Source organism: Copadichromis virginalis, linkage group LG2, assembly GCF_057382275.1.
Source record: "Copadichromis virginalis isolate Kocher_CV1m ecotype Utaka linkage group LG2, C_Virginalis_male_GT1.1, whole genome shotgun sequence".
Classification (NCBI taxonomy): Eukaryota; Metazoa; Chordata; class Actinopteri; order Cichliformes; family Cichlidae; genus Copadichromis; species Copadichromis virginalis.
Window position 1 is genome coordinate 26739601 of NC_140619.1, and position 12759 is coordinate 26752359.

The following is a 12759-nucleotide window of genomic DNA, read 5'->3' on the forward strand; positions in this document are numbered from 1 at the left end:
TTTTGTGAAAAAGGAAGTACACCCTCTGGAAATTATTGACCTTTTTAACATATTCAGTTGCAACTGAATAACAGTGGTGGAAAAAGTCAAAACATATTAATATTAATAAGTCCTTTTCATAACAACTTGAACTATCTAACCTCTGCTGTTCTCTTAGCTGTTCAAATCTGTTCATATCGACATGCCAACATCTAAAGAGCTCTCCAAGGTCTTCAGGGAAAAAATTCGATTGTGAATGCCCTCGAGCAGCGAGGGATTCAAAAATAATTTGAAATAAATCATTCCACTGTAAGAAAAATCTTCCACAAGTGGCGTAGCTTTCAAATAGCTGCCAGTTTCTGCGTCACTGATCACTCCAAAAAAGGAAAAAGAACAGGAGAAAAAAAAAGGGAACACCGACATTGATGGGAAGTAAAGCAGAATCTGAAAGTATGTAACTCTTTCTAGTTGTTTGGTGTCAAAGGGCATTCACGAGAAAGACTACAGAAATTTGACCTTGGATTTACTGTCTAAAAGGAAGATTAAACCAAAGCGACAATTTGATAAAGGGAGACAAAGGGAAAGAAAGATGTGACCTGGACACTCAAATCAAAGATAAGAAGTGCTCAGTCACAGTAACAACAGGGATGTTTGGCGCAGACCAAAGAAGAACTTTATCCCCATCATGGTGGAAATGTTTACGCCTACTTCTTATATTTACTTAAATAGAAGCACTAAAACCACATGATGAAATCAATCTGTTACAAATAAAAGTCTGAATTTAAAATCTCACTTAAGTATTGTTAGTTAATGAGAGCAGACCCCTAAATATAAATAATCTCCCTCAAGCAGGATTATACTGCTGTATTAAAAACTATTTTCTTATAGTTTTCAATGATTAATCTGCTGGTTGTATGTGATATATGGTTGTGATACATGTAGTCAAGTAAAGAGTGGAGAAGTAGAAAGTGGTATAAATACTAAACACTAAAGTCAAATTTCTATTAGAGCACATCTATCAGCTGTTTTCCTTTATTTACCGGATTTAGGTTGGGTGTCACAGGGCAAGAAGCAAAGTATACGCTGGAGAAGGCTACAGAGGTGACACAGAGACTCAGACCACCACACCTACGGCCAATTTTGGACTGTGGGAGGAAGACACATAATAGACACAGGTGGGAGAACATGCAAACTCCACACAGCCATTGCACCACAGTGCCATCTTAAATAAATATACCCAACATTAGCTGCATACCTTCCATGTCTCCTCATAAAGAACGGGAATGATTATGGAGTGGCTAAGTCAAGAGAAAGTGTAGATAGGCCGTGGCAGATTGCTGCCCCTCCCTGAGCCTGGTTCTGCTGGACCGTTCTTCCTGTTGAAAGGCAGTTTTTCCTTCTCACTGTCGCCAAGTTCTTTGTCATAAGGGCTTGTCTGATCGTTGCTTAATATAAGCGCCAAATCACAAGTATTGATAAGATGAAACTAAATTGAATGATTTGGGGAGGTCTATGCATGAGCCTGTGTGATTTGTATCAAGTTGTCTACAAGAAGTTTCAGCAAAGAAGGATAAAAGCTGCAAATAAACAAATCTGAGATTGAGATTCAAACTTAAGTTTGGATCTGCCTTGAGCTGTGAGAGTTGTCTTGTCCCACTGCTATCCTGATTACATAGCAAATAACTTACATGCAAACCGCGCTGCTCCTACAGTCAGGAGGGCACCGTAACTCGGCATGATCTACAAATGCTAAGAATGGTGGCTACCACAATCAAAAGAAACCCAAAGGAACTCTGCTGAACTGTAACAGCTTCTTCAAAGTAGCTTGGCAAAAGTGCAGTGTAGCGTGGAGGCCCATGGGCATGAACTTCGGCGAAAGAGCGAGAGGGTTGCACGCTTGCTCCACATCCTTCCTATGATAGTAGTTGTAGAGCTGTAATCTGTTTCCTGACCTGAGGATGGGCCGGATGGAGTGCTGGCACTTCAAGGACGAGTCCTTGAGCCCTCGGTTGTCTCTCAGGGGTCGGACAAATTATAAACTGAAACCTTTTCATCTGACACAGCAGAGGCGATTGTGCCATCCTGCGTAAAGCCTATTGTTTGCTATCGCTGTTGCCTGAATGGCTTATGTGTGCGGATTTCTTATTGAATTGGCTGTTCAAGTGTTTTTCGTTTGTTTATGACATTATCTGTTTTATATTCGTAATGAGATTTAGTAACTCCCTGGACAGCGCTTTGTTAGGCTATCATCACAATTTAGTGTGTTTATTTTTCTGTGAAGCCGAAGGCTCTGCCGGCCTGAAACCGAGGGAACATTTTAATTACAACCATTCAATCACAACATTGTGTTTTAAGGTCAGAGAGGTGGATTGCCGTAAGGGCTCCGGAGTGGAAACGCATGCCCACAATAACAAACAATAATCCTTTGACTCCCTGTTATTCAGCTCTCTCCCTGAGGTCAGGCTCTTCATAGCTGAGGAATCACACCATGTTCATATCAAGGAAAAATATTATTTCTCATATGTCTCATCAACAGCTGCTGCTTAATGTGTGGACTGTTCTAAAGGCACAGCAAGGGAGGAGTCCGGAGACACTTTAATGCTGTAATGGATTTCCAAGTGGCGAAGCAGCACATTATTATATATATCTCACTGGACTTGCGCTGATTATTCTGCACTTTCCATACGATGTTTGTCTGACCACCGCAAAGGTGACCCTGACAGTTCACAGATAAAGCACACACCTGCACCTGAAGGCCCATCTCTGTGCGTGCGCATGATTACACAAGCGCACACCCCCTTCTGCCCTCTCTGACTTATGGTACACAGGTTTTCAATTTTCCAAATCCCTCCCTGTACGATAAAACGGGACTGATAGCGGCTCGCTACGGGCATGTTGTGCTCCTAGTACATGACTTTTATTCACACTCTGAGGACTCCCCGAGGAGGATGGATGAGTGGGTGGTGGGGGTTAACAGGATTTGGTCAAGTCTGGAAGAAACTCTGTGCAGTTTAGTCTTGGAGGCATCATTACTTACATCTGACCCGTTGGATGAGTTATTACGGAGACTTAATAGAGAGGCACTCCCTCAGCTTATGTTTGTTTAACGTGAGGAAGAATTTGTGTCCAGAAGCATGCCAGAAGAGATCTTTCCTTTACATCAAATTAACAACCAGCATTTGACCTAAACACATAAAACTGCATTGACAGTTTGGTGTCAGAAGGATTTAAAAACATTTTTGAAATTTGAGCCTATTTTTGATACATCAAAAATACCATTCCTTCTTACATTCTTATATTTGTCTGCAGGCTGCCTCTGTTGCTTTATCTCGCAGTGGCATTTGTTTCCTTCCTGTGGTGACTGCAGTGCTCCCGTGGTGGCTTTGTAAGAATTTCTGATGGTAGGATTACCTGCTAAGCTATTTAGGTGTCAGGACGACTTTAAATGCTTTGGGAAAAATCCATGACAGAAAATCAATGCCAAACGGTTCTGCAGCAACGCAACAAATGGGAAAACCCACAGCTCCAATATTGCAGTGCTCTTATTGCACGTTTTTATTATCCTCCACAGTTATTATCCGCAGTTCTAAAAGTCTTTAATACAGCGGGATGAAACGCAAGACTTTGCAGGAAGGAACTTTGTCATGGATGTTTGGCTGACCCTCCACACCCCACCTCCCTAGCCCGTACACACCACCTCACACGCTCACACCCCTCTCCAGCTTGTTTTATGAACTGGGTGGGTGGATGTGGATGCGCTCCCGTCACGAGCAAAGGAAAGGGAAATCGTTGAAAATCCCATTCAGTGCCTTATGCATCCTTTTAAACTAAACGAGGGGGGAAATTGTGTGTGTGGTGTGTGTGTGCTTTTCCTTTTCCTCAGCACTTCGGCTATGTCCTCTCTGCGCAAAGCAGCCCACAGACAGACAGCGTTCACCTGAGTTTCCCCCCCTTAACCCCACCCAAGGACCTTCATTGAAACCAGCTTCTCCACTAAGAGCCTGTTAAAACCAACCTGTCCTTTTTCTTTTATTCTTCTAAAAAAAAAATTTAAAGAGAGAGAAACTCAGCTCAAGCTTGTGCACTTCTGGACCGGAGATCTGGAGATGAAGACAGACTTTATGCTGTTCTGTCGGACTTGGATTGGACTAGCATACGCTTCAGGTGAGGAGACATCTCATAACGCAATGAGTCACGGTGGAAGTTTTGAGCGCAACTTTATTTAAACGAAAAACAAAGTGAGGTGTTGCACTCTAGGTTTACACCGGCTTTCCTCTGCTGTGAGGTGGATTGAGCTTTTAATTTAAGTTGCTTTAAGTTTTACTCGAGGTTTGAACGAAGCCAGGTGGATGTTAATTGTGCGCATTTGTGCGTAGGGGCTACTTCCCGTGTTATCAGCGTGTTATTAGCTGCAAAGTTTATGCGTAAAAACTTTAACCCACTTTTAATCAGTCCTTTTGACAAACACTAAGAGTGCACATCTTTTGGTAGGGTGTAAGACTCAACAAGTCTACATGCAGATAGGCACTAGGGGGAGGCATGTTGTTGTTCTGTTTGATGAAGATGTAGCTGTTAATCGATGGTGCCTTAATCTCAGGAGATACAAAAACACCAGAGGATTCAGCTGAGCTGACTTTTAGTGACTTTGCATCAGTTGTGTGTGTAGAGCTCACTGGGCTCCCATATGTCGCTGAGGGTCCAGAGCTTTTCTCTGCAATCTTCTGGTTTTTGGTTTTTTTTTTGTGGCAAGCAAAAAGCTCTGCCTGCACATGTCTTCCATTGTCACTTGTGTGTCTTAAAGTCAAACAAGTTCAGCCAGGCTGTGTCTAAATAATCGAAAGCACGCTGGTCCTCTATGCACGGTTTAAATTAGATGTATGAAACATCTACAGCCGAGAATGCTCGCAGCTTTCCGTAAATGACTGCATGTGGATGTGGATGAGCTGTGCCGGTTGGGTCACATGAATCCACTGAGAACAAGAACCAAACCCGAGTTTTCATTCCCATCAAAAAAAATGTGACCTTTGAATTTTTAAAGCTCTGTATAATGTTTTTCTCATCTTACGAGCCTACTCTGCAGGGTGTTCATCCATACAGAGGCCCTCTGCTTCTCAACTGGTACAGAAAGCATAAAAATGAAACAGAATGTCGAAGAACTAACCTGGAGGCATTTTTCAAGTCTCACAGTGGGAACTTACGGGATTGATTGACACTCTGAAGCGGAGAGGTGGGAGAAAGATGGCAGTTTGAAGCTCAGAATTGCTGCTTTTTGAAATCACTTCAGACTGGAATCAAGTCAAGCGTCATGTTATGCTCAGCTGCTTTATATAGGATCCAGACTTGCTGAGGGCTAAATATGGTCTTGAGGTGTTGGAGATGTGGAGTTAAAGCAAAGTGTTTCTTGTCTTTTTTTCCCACTCGTGAAACAGCATCCAAGACAGAAACATCAGAGATCTTTGTCTGTGTCTGCCTCACTTATAAAATCTCTCATCAAATAAATTCAACAAAACAAAGTCTTGTGTTTAAAGATTATGCACGTCTTTGGCCTGAGGGATTTTCTTAACCCTCCTAACCCCACACTTCCCAGATTTCTTTCTTTCTCAAATGCGTGACATTAAAAAGCCATTTCTGAGTTTGATGTAACTGTAACTAGATCACAGACTTGCCCTTATTATGATCAGAGGGAGAGATTAAAGGTGAGTCCATTGTAGACCCGCCAGCCCAGAAGTCATTGTCATAAGATGGGGAGAGCAGATAATCTACGCAGCAGCTGCATTTAAAAAAGCTCCTGCCCGAGTCATTTTGTCCCATCTTGCTTTCACGCTCTGCCTCTAGTTTGAATTACAGCAGTGCAAAGACATTCATCAAAGAAATTCTGTCTTATTTAAGAAAGACATCACGGGGGAAACTTCTGCTGCTGTTTGACAGCGTTGGAATGAATAGCGAGTCACTGATTCCTTCATTCTCCCCTCATAATTTCCTTCATTTTGTTGCGCCGTAAGTGGCTTTTTAAACCCTTTCCAGTCAAAATGAGCCACATATGAGAAAAAAGAGAGAAAACAAAAAAAGAAAACCTGAGCTCCTGAGCCAAATGATCTTTGGCTTGCTCTCTGTCTTGGGTGCACAGTGTTGATATTGCTTTTAGCAGAGTGTTTTCTGTACGCATACCTCTGCTTGATCAGATCATCCCAGAAATCTGACTCTCAACTTTGGGTATTATTCTAGTTGTACCCTTATAGAGGTTGAGTTGTTTTAGCTAACAATACCCCCTCCTGGTTCTCAGTGCTGATCTCAGGATTCAACCTCAGGACTCTGCGGTCCATGGTGTCCGTTCTTGAATATCTTGTTCTGTCAGCTACAGAGCCTCCTCTGAGAGGAATGCTGCTGCTGCAGTAAAGTCCAAATAAATAAGGAGTCCAGTGGCTCACTCATCGCTGGCATGGAGCAGTGAGGCCCCCTGGGCATTTGGGGCTCTGGTCACTCACTTTCTCATTATGCTAAAGCGCAAATACCCCAAATACAGCTAGAACTGAGAGATAAGCTCTTTCAACACCAGGAATCTGAATCAGAGGCCAAATATGTGTCCAAGTTGGTGTTAGACAGTTGATGGAAACCATCTGTGGTATTTTTGTTTTCAAATATCTGACCCCTGCATGTTTTCAATGCCCAGTTTCTAGTCATGCTAGTTGCATTGCTTTGCAGTATCCAGTGGCCACCATTCTGGTCCCAATGTAAACATCTAAATAACTAAAGAGAACCATTAACTTTTGGAGAGGCGCCACTTTTCTATTCAACTATTTTGTCTCTTTGTTGATATTTTTGAATTTCATTCGTTATCTTCTCTTGGATCAGCTGTCATAGCACAAAATCCCAAGAGCTCTGGTGATACCCCGACATTTCTAATACCACCTTAAGAGTGACGTTAGTGGTTTTGGAGGCAACATCTCACTAACAACCGATCACAACCGATCGGGATGCCATGAGATTTGATAAAAGCTCCGTCTCTGTGAAGATGAGCTTTAGTCACTTCAGCGATCCCCACATGCTTTTCATGTAAAAATATAGTATAGTAATGCTGCTGTGAGATAATACAATGACCAGCCTCACCACCCATTTTGAATGTTATTAGCCACTTTTGAATTTTTCCCTTTTACTCTGTATGTGGTGCACATCTTCATTATTAATTGGACATTTGCACACATGGGGGCGACTATCGGGGGTGGCAAAAATGATTTTCTTAAGGGCCCACATGAAAACCTGGGCCAATAAGCTGAACTCAGTTTAGCTCAGTGTTAATGTTATCTTTTTACAAGTTTATTGGTGTAGCCCTCCACAACAATACCAGTTTCTCATGAAGCCCAGTTGGGAAAATGAATAGCCCACTCCCACGTGGCTCATGAAGTAGTTTGATCGCCTGTCCTCCAATGTGACAGGGGATTATTGGGGGATTTATACCTCTATTTTAAATTTACACCACAGGTGGGTCATAATCGTAGACCCCTCTGAAACCCTACAGCACTACTTATGCCACAACCTGATGTCCAGCTCAATGGAAGAGTAACTGAGGGAACTAAGGGAATCATAATCGCTGCCTTAACATAAGGACTCACGTTTCATCAAATTCCTGGAGGGAGATTGCAGAACGGAAATCAAAAATTGGAACGGACGTGAGGAAAATGACAAGGAAGTGGAAAAAAGTTGAGAGACAAATATGTTTGCCTCCAAAAAAAATAAAATAAAAACAATTTTAAAACCCATCAAAAACCAAAACTAACCACAACAAAGAGCGGGGGCCCGGGAGGAATAAAACATCCCAGTATTTTATTTGTTTCTATTGTGGCTGGCATATAAAACACCGGAACACAATCACAAGGAAACTAACATATCACACACGCACAAGGATGAGTGCTGGCAACAGCATTGGCCATTTACGTAGGTTATGTCGTAGGCTGTCCAAAGATTCACTGCACAAGTCTAAATCAGCCGTGGGAAGGGCCTTGAAGGTGGGGGTGCTGAATTAGGCAGGCAGGCAGGCGACGGGGTACTAGAGTCTAAGGTATAAAATTATATTATATTATATATATTGCAATTATTGCTTAATTATAATATTAAACTGCTCATCAGCAGCTCATAATAAGCCAAAAGTTGCCTTCATCTGGGTGCAGGTTATAAACCTCCAAATTTACACTCAGAAATTAATTTTACTCTTGAGGCACACTCCTGTTCAGAGTCTGAGCATATTTAGCTGGTTATGGGCAAAGCCTCTGAGTAAGTCAGAGTCATGTTAGCAGGGGGTCAAAGTTCACAAAGGTTTAGTGGACAGTTGGAATGTGTTCTGATAACAAGCAGACTAGTTTTTTAACTTGTTTCTTACATTTTAAAAAACGTCTGTGCTGCTATATCTCTATGGTGCGACTAGCGTGTGTTGCTAACTTTTGGAACTATCGTGAGACTCCATGATCCGCCATTGCTGTAAGAAAGAGAAAGGCCCATTGGACCTTTTTCATCTTTGTGGTACGGACTCTTCCATTCAGTGGCTCTGGTGATGTCTGCCTTTTGCAACAGGGGGCGCCCTAGCATCCGCAGCACCCCTGCTGCCTACAGTCTTGGCTGTGAGTGTGTTTGGGCAAAATATTGAACCCCAAAATGCCCAAAAGCGTTTATCAGTGTGTATGTTTGAGAGATAAGCATGCTTCATATGTTGTATAAAGCACTACATGAATGTCTGTGAATGTATAAATGTGGCATGGAGATGTTAATAATACTATAAAAACACTTAAATGTCAATCCATTTACGAGATGGGAAAAGACTTTGCCATTCCAACTTCCAAATTGCCAATAGAGTTTTAGTTCAGTTGTTTGCAGGCATAAAAAAAGGTCATTAACATATTAAAATGTATTTAAACAAACAACAAACCCAAATACATACACAAATAGGCCCACACGGACAATCTAAGGAGCAGTCTACAGCATTCAGTCTGCAGTCTGTAGGCAAGGGACGAGATTTTTGGTACCAGAAGCTTTCTCTGGTTTTAAAGTACTTGTCATTTCTACATGTAGCTGTAATCGTCACATGTGCATGCAGAGACCGACAGATGGAACAGGAATATGAATCAGCCATCCGGTGTCCACTGTCCGGACATCCTGATACATTGGAAGCCCAAAAATATTGGCTGTTGCTCCCAGAGTCAGCTAGCTGATGGGTTAACAGATTGCCTTGATAAGAGGGAGGTTGTGACCCACTTCGTAGCTAAATAATTGCTACAAAGCCACAGGTGATGTCAAAACAGTTCAAAAAGAAAATTAATCAGTACTTTCATCATGTTGCACTCAGTTGGTGATGTATAAACTGACAGATAATTGTGTGTTAACAATCAAAAAAGAGAAAAATCTGCCTTTGTCTTGTTGTATGAATGGTTCCATTGACCCACCACAAGAAAATAATGGTTATTCTTGGTTATTCGGCCCTTATTGTAGCACCTTTTCAAAATCAATAGAGTTGTCGTATGAAAAAGAGAAGTTATACAAATGGCCATGAAGGGATTTTTCAGAACCATATCTCCATGGTCATTTCAGTGTCCCTGCTGTGCAAATGAAATGTTTCAGTGGGCTCTATTTTCTTTGCACTCTTTAAAAAAAAAAATCTCACCACACTTTGAATAATTACTGTGCAGAGGAGGTTTCACCTATTGATTTTCCTCCTGTCTCTCATGTTCACCCAGGCCTGAGTTTCATGTTGCAGTCCATCACAAGGACAGCATTTTAGCGACGCTTTGATGGCTGAATACTTGAACTGTGAGTCTCTGAGTGTACAGAGCCACCCATGGAGGGTGAAGAGCTTATACAACTGCACGAGTGAGTGCTGTGTCACTGCCGTTGTTAATCGACATTAAAAAGAAAAACAATTGTGAGGAGTCGTGCACAATCTGTCGTGTCAGCTGGGTGTCGTTCTACGGGGCGACAGGTTGATGATCAAGTGAGAGAGTCCAGAATAATCAGGGGGTTTCAGTTCACAGCTACAAATGTGTTGACTTCACAAATTGTCATGACACGCTAATGCAAAAGTAATTGCATGGGATCCAACAGCCATACGAGGCAGTGACGACATTTATTGTAAGTTATGTTGTGAGGTGCAGGAGGAAAATTCTTCCTTTGTGGCATCCGTGGCCTGATACCTCTAAAGGCAGAGACCGGCTCCTCGGACGCAGTGCCTGTATCGCAGTTATATTACAGCACTCCAAAGTGCCTCTGTTGCTTAGAGACAAACATAATTTGGAGCCCTCGTAATTCTAGCTAGAGTCGCCATCGCTATTACTTTCAAACTGCTGCTCAGGCTCGGGCAGCTGTGTGGGTTTAGGGTTGTGACTTGTCCGTGTAGCATATTATTGGTCACTCAGAGTACTTGCTGTGCATTGGAGGTCACTTGAGGTTCATGGGAAAGGGTCTATTGGCAAAGCCTGAGGAAATTGCCAGCTTCCCTCCCTTTAGGCACTCAGCACAATAATTGCTGACCCAGTACTCCCTACTTTGCCCTTCTTTTCTCCGGCATCTTAAGCTGCCGCGGTGATTTAGTTTGCCGGGAGATCTGACACGACAGCAGCAGCAGAGACTTGTTTATGGCCCGAGTCTGCACGAATCAGGTAACGAGCACAGCAATGAAGCTCCTTAACATTTGGCTTCTAAAGAGGCACAGCGTGATTTTTATGAGCATGCAAGCCATCACAGCAGGGCTGGATTGTGCTAATCTTTGGCACTAATGTTGGCATTCTTTCTTTTTGTACAGCTAGTTGTAAAAGGAACATTTTAGATTCTTCCACACAAAATCATCATTGCCAGAAACAGGGGCAGAGCATTTACCAGAATGTACTTGCTTCCCTTCTCAGTGGAGGAAGCAATATCTCAGTTATAATAATGATGACAAGCCAAAAAAAAAAAAAAAAAAAAGAGTCACTGCTGCAAAGGAAGAGTTGAGCTGTCCGGTGTGCCTGTGTGGCAGGTACAGGAAGGTTTAGTCAGGGTCAGAGGTTTTAAACATAGGAAGCTGGCCCAGATGGCTTGCCGTGGCATCCTTATGTTTGCAGCCCTCCTCTGGCAGGATGTTGGAAAGGCTTTTTCTCCCCCAGCAGTGGAGAGGACAGGGATGTGGTGGATGTCATCCACCTATGTAGTAACAATGAAATCAAAGCCAGGCTGCCAGTCAGCCAGTCGCCTGGATTTGGCCCGGCCTTGTGTCCAGATGACAGAGGAAGCTGGGAGAGAGAGGGAGAGAGGGAAGCGTGTCAGAGCCCGTGGCTGACTGACTTCACATCCAAAGTGCAGGTCTGCTCCGTGGCCTGCTTGGCCTCCCGTCCTTCGGCAGATATATGGTGCTATTTCAGAGCCCTCTAGCCTTGGACCTCAGCCAGTAACACAGTAACAGTGTAGCTGCATCCTCAAGCTGCTCTTAATTTTAACCCTCGCCACCAAAAAAAGTTGAAACATTTTGTACATTCTTTTCATGTGTGTTTCGCTTTCCTTTTTTTATTACTGTAATTAAATCTAAACCGAATTTCCATTGGAACTTTGCTCATGGATATTTTATATAACCACACAGCGACTCCGCACACGCCTTACCATAATCATTATATCTGTGAAAGACTTTATTTTTAAATTCCCTTGAGTCACTCCTGTGTGCTAAAACTAAGAGTCTGACAAGTTATTTGTTTGCAAATGGTTCCTCTTTTCCTGTTCCTGTCATGTGACTGATCAGAAACAAAACTACAGAGGGGAGAGGAAAACGCTGACGGCAAAATCATCTTTAGTGTCCATGAAAACGGGAAGCGGGAGACGCGTGAATATGATAAAGAAAACAGGAAATTTGCTCGCAGTGAAAAACACCGCTTTGCTTTTCACACGAGCGCCCTGTGTCGCTCCTGAGGAGAGAGAGCGAAAGAGAGAAGGGCTCATCTTCACGCCTACTCGCCTTTAATGCCCACGAATCCTGCTTGCCTTGCATCCGCCTGATTCTCAGAGAAGCTTTACATTTTTAACTGGCTTAAAGTGCCCTATGGCACTGAAGCTTTCTCTCTGTGTGTGATTTATCTAGTCAGCAGGTGTCCTTCACAGACTATAGGAAGCCCACATTCAGTATTGCGTAAATGTGACAAAAACTCCCAATGTGAGCCTGCAGAGAGGTCAGCAAATAAAATGTGAGTGCGCATATCAAGAGGCTTTTAAATGGGTTAAAAATCCAGTGTGTATGAATCACCGTAGGTCCACTAACTTCAGCAGTTCTGCAGTTCATCTTGCAAACGTAGTACATTTGGATGTAATGTTGCCCCTGGAACTTTGATTATCTGGAAATTCTTCTTGTTTTCTGCACGAGAAAGAGAAATCACACTGATGTACTGCTTCTGTTGAGCTCCCAGCCATCAGTAGGGGAAACACAAATGGGAACAAGAGATTTGAAACACACATTTTTTTGATTTATGGATTTCTGCTGTGCGCACAGGTTTCCTCTTAATAAAAGGGAATTTTCCCCCCCGTTGTTGCTATAATCAAAGGAAGCCGTGCAGTAGGCTTCTCTCTGAAATATTGTGAGAGAGCTTGACCTTATTATGTCAAGTGCCCCCTGAAATGACATCTGTTGTGATTTGGCATAATGCAAATAAGATTACATTGAGCTGAATGATATGGGTGAAAATCAGGCTGGAAATGCGAAGGCAGGAAACAATTGGACCTGGCTGGCTCTAGCATGCTGTGCATTCAAGCATGCATATGATTTTGCTGTTCTAATGTAAA

The 12759-nt window shown here is 42.7% G+C and overlaps 1 protein-coding gene across 1 annotated transcript in view; it reads left to right on the forward strand.

Annotated features, from left to right (window-relative positions):
- Nucleotides 1-3752: 3752 nt before the first annotated feature.
- Nucleotides 3753-12759, forward strand: part of flt4 (fms related receptor tyrosine kinase 4) — a 47170-nt gene continuing 38163 nt past the window's right edge. Inside the window, exon 1 of the mRNA XM_085476169.1 lies at nucleotides 3753-4143. Within this exon, the coding sequence (XP_085332295.1) occupies nucleotides 4086-4143 (58 nt within the window). The 5' untranslated portion in view covers nucleotides 3753-4085. The remainder of the gene's footprint in view (nucleotides 4144-12759) is intronic.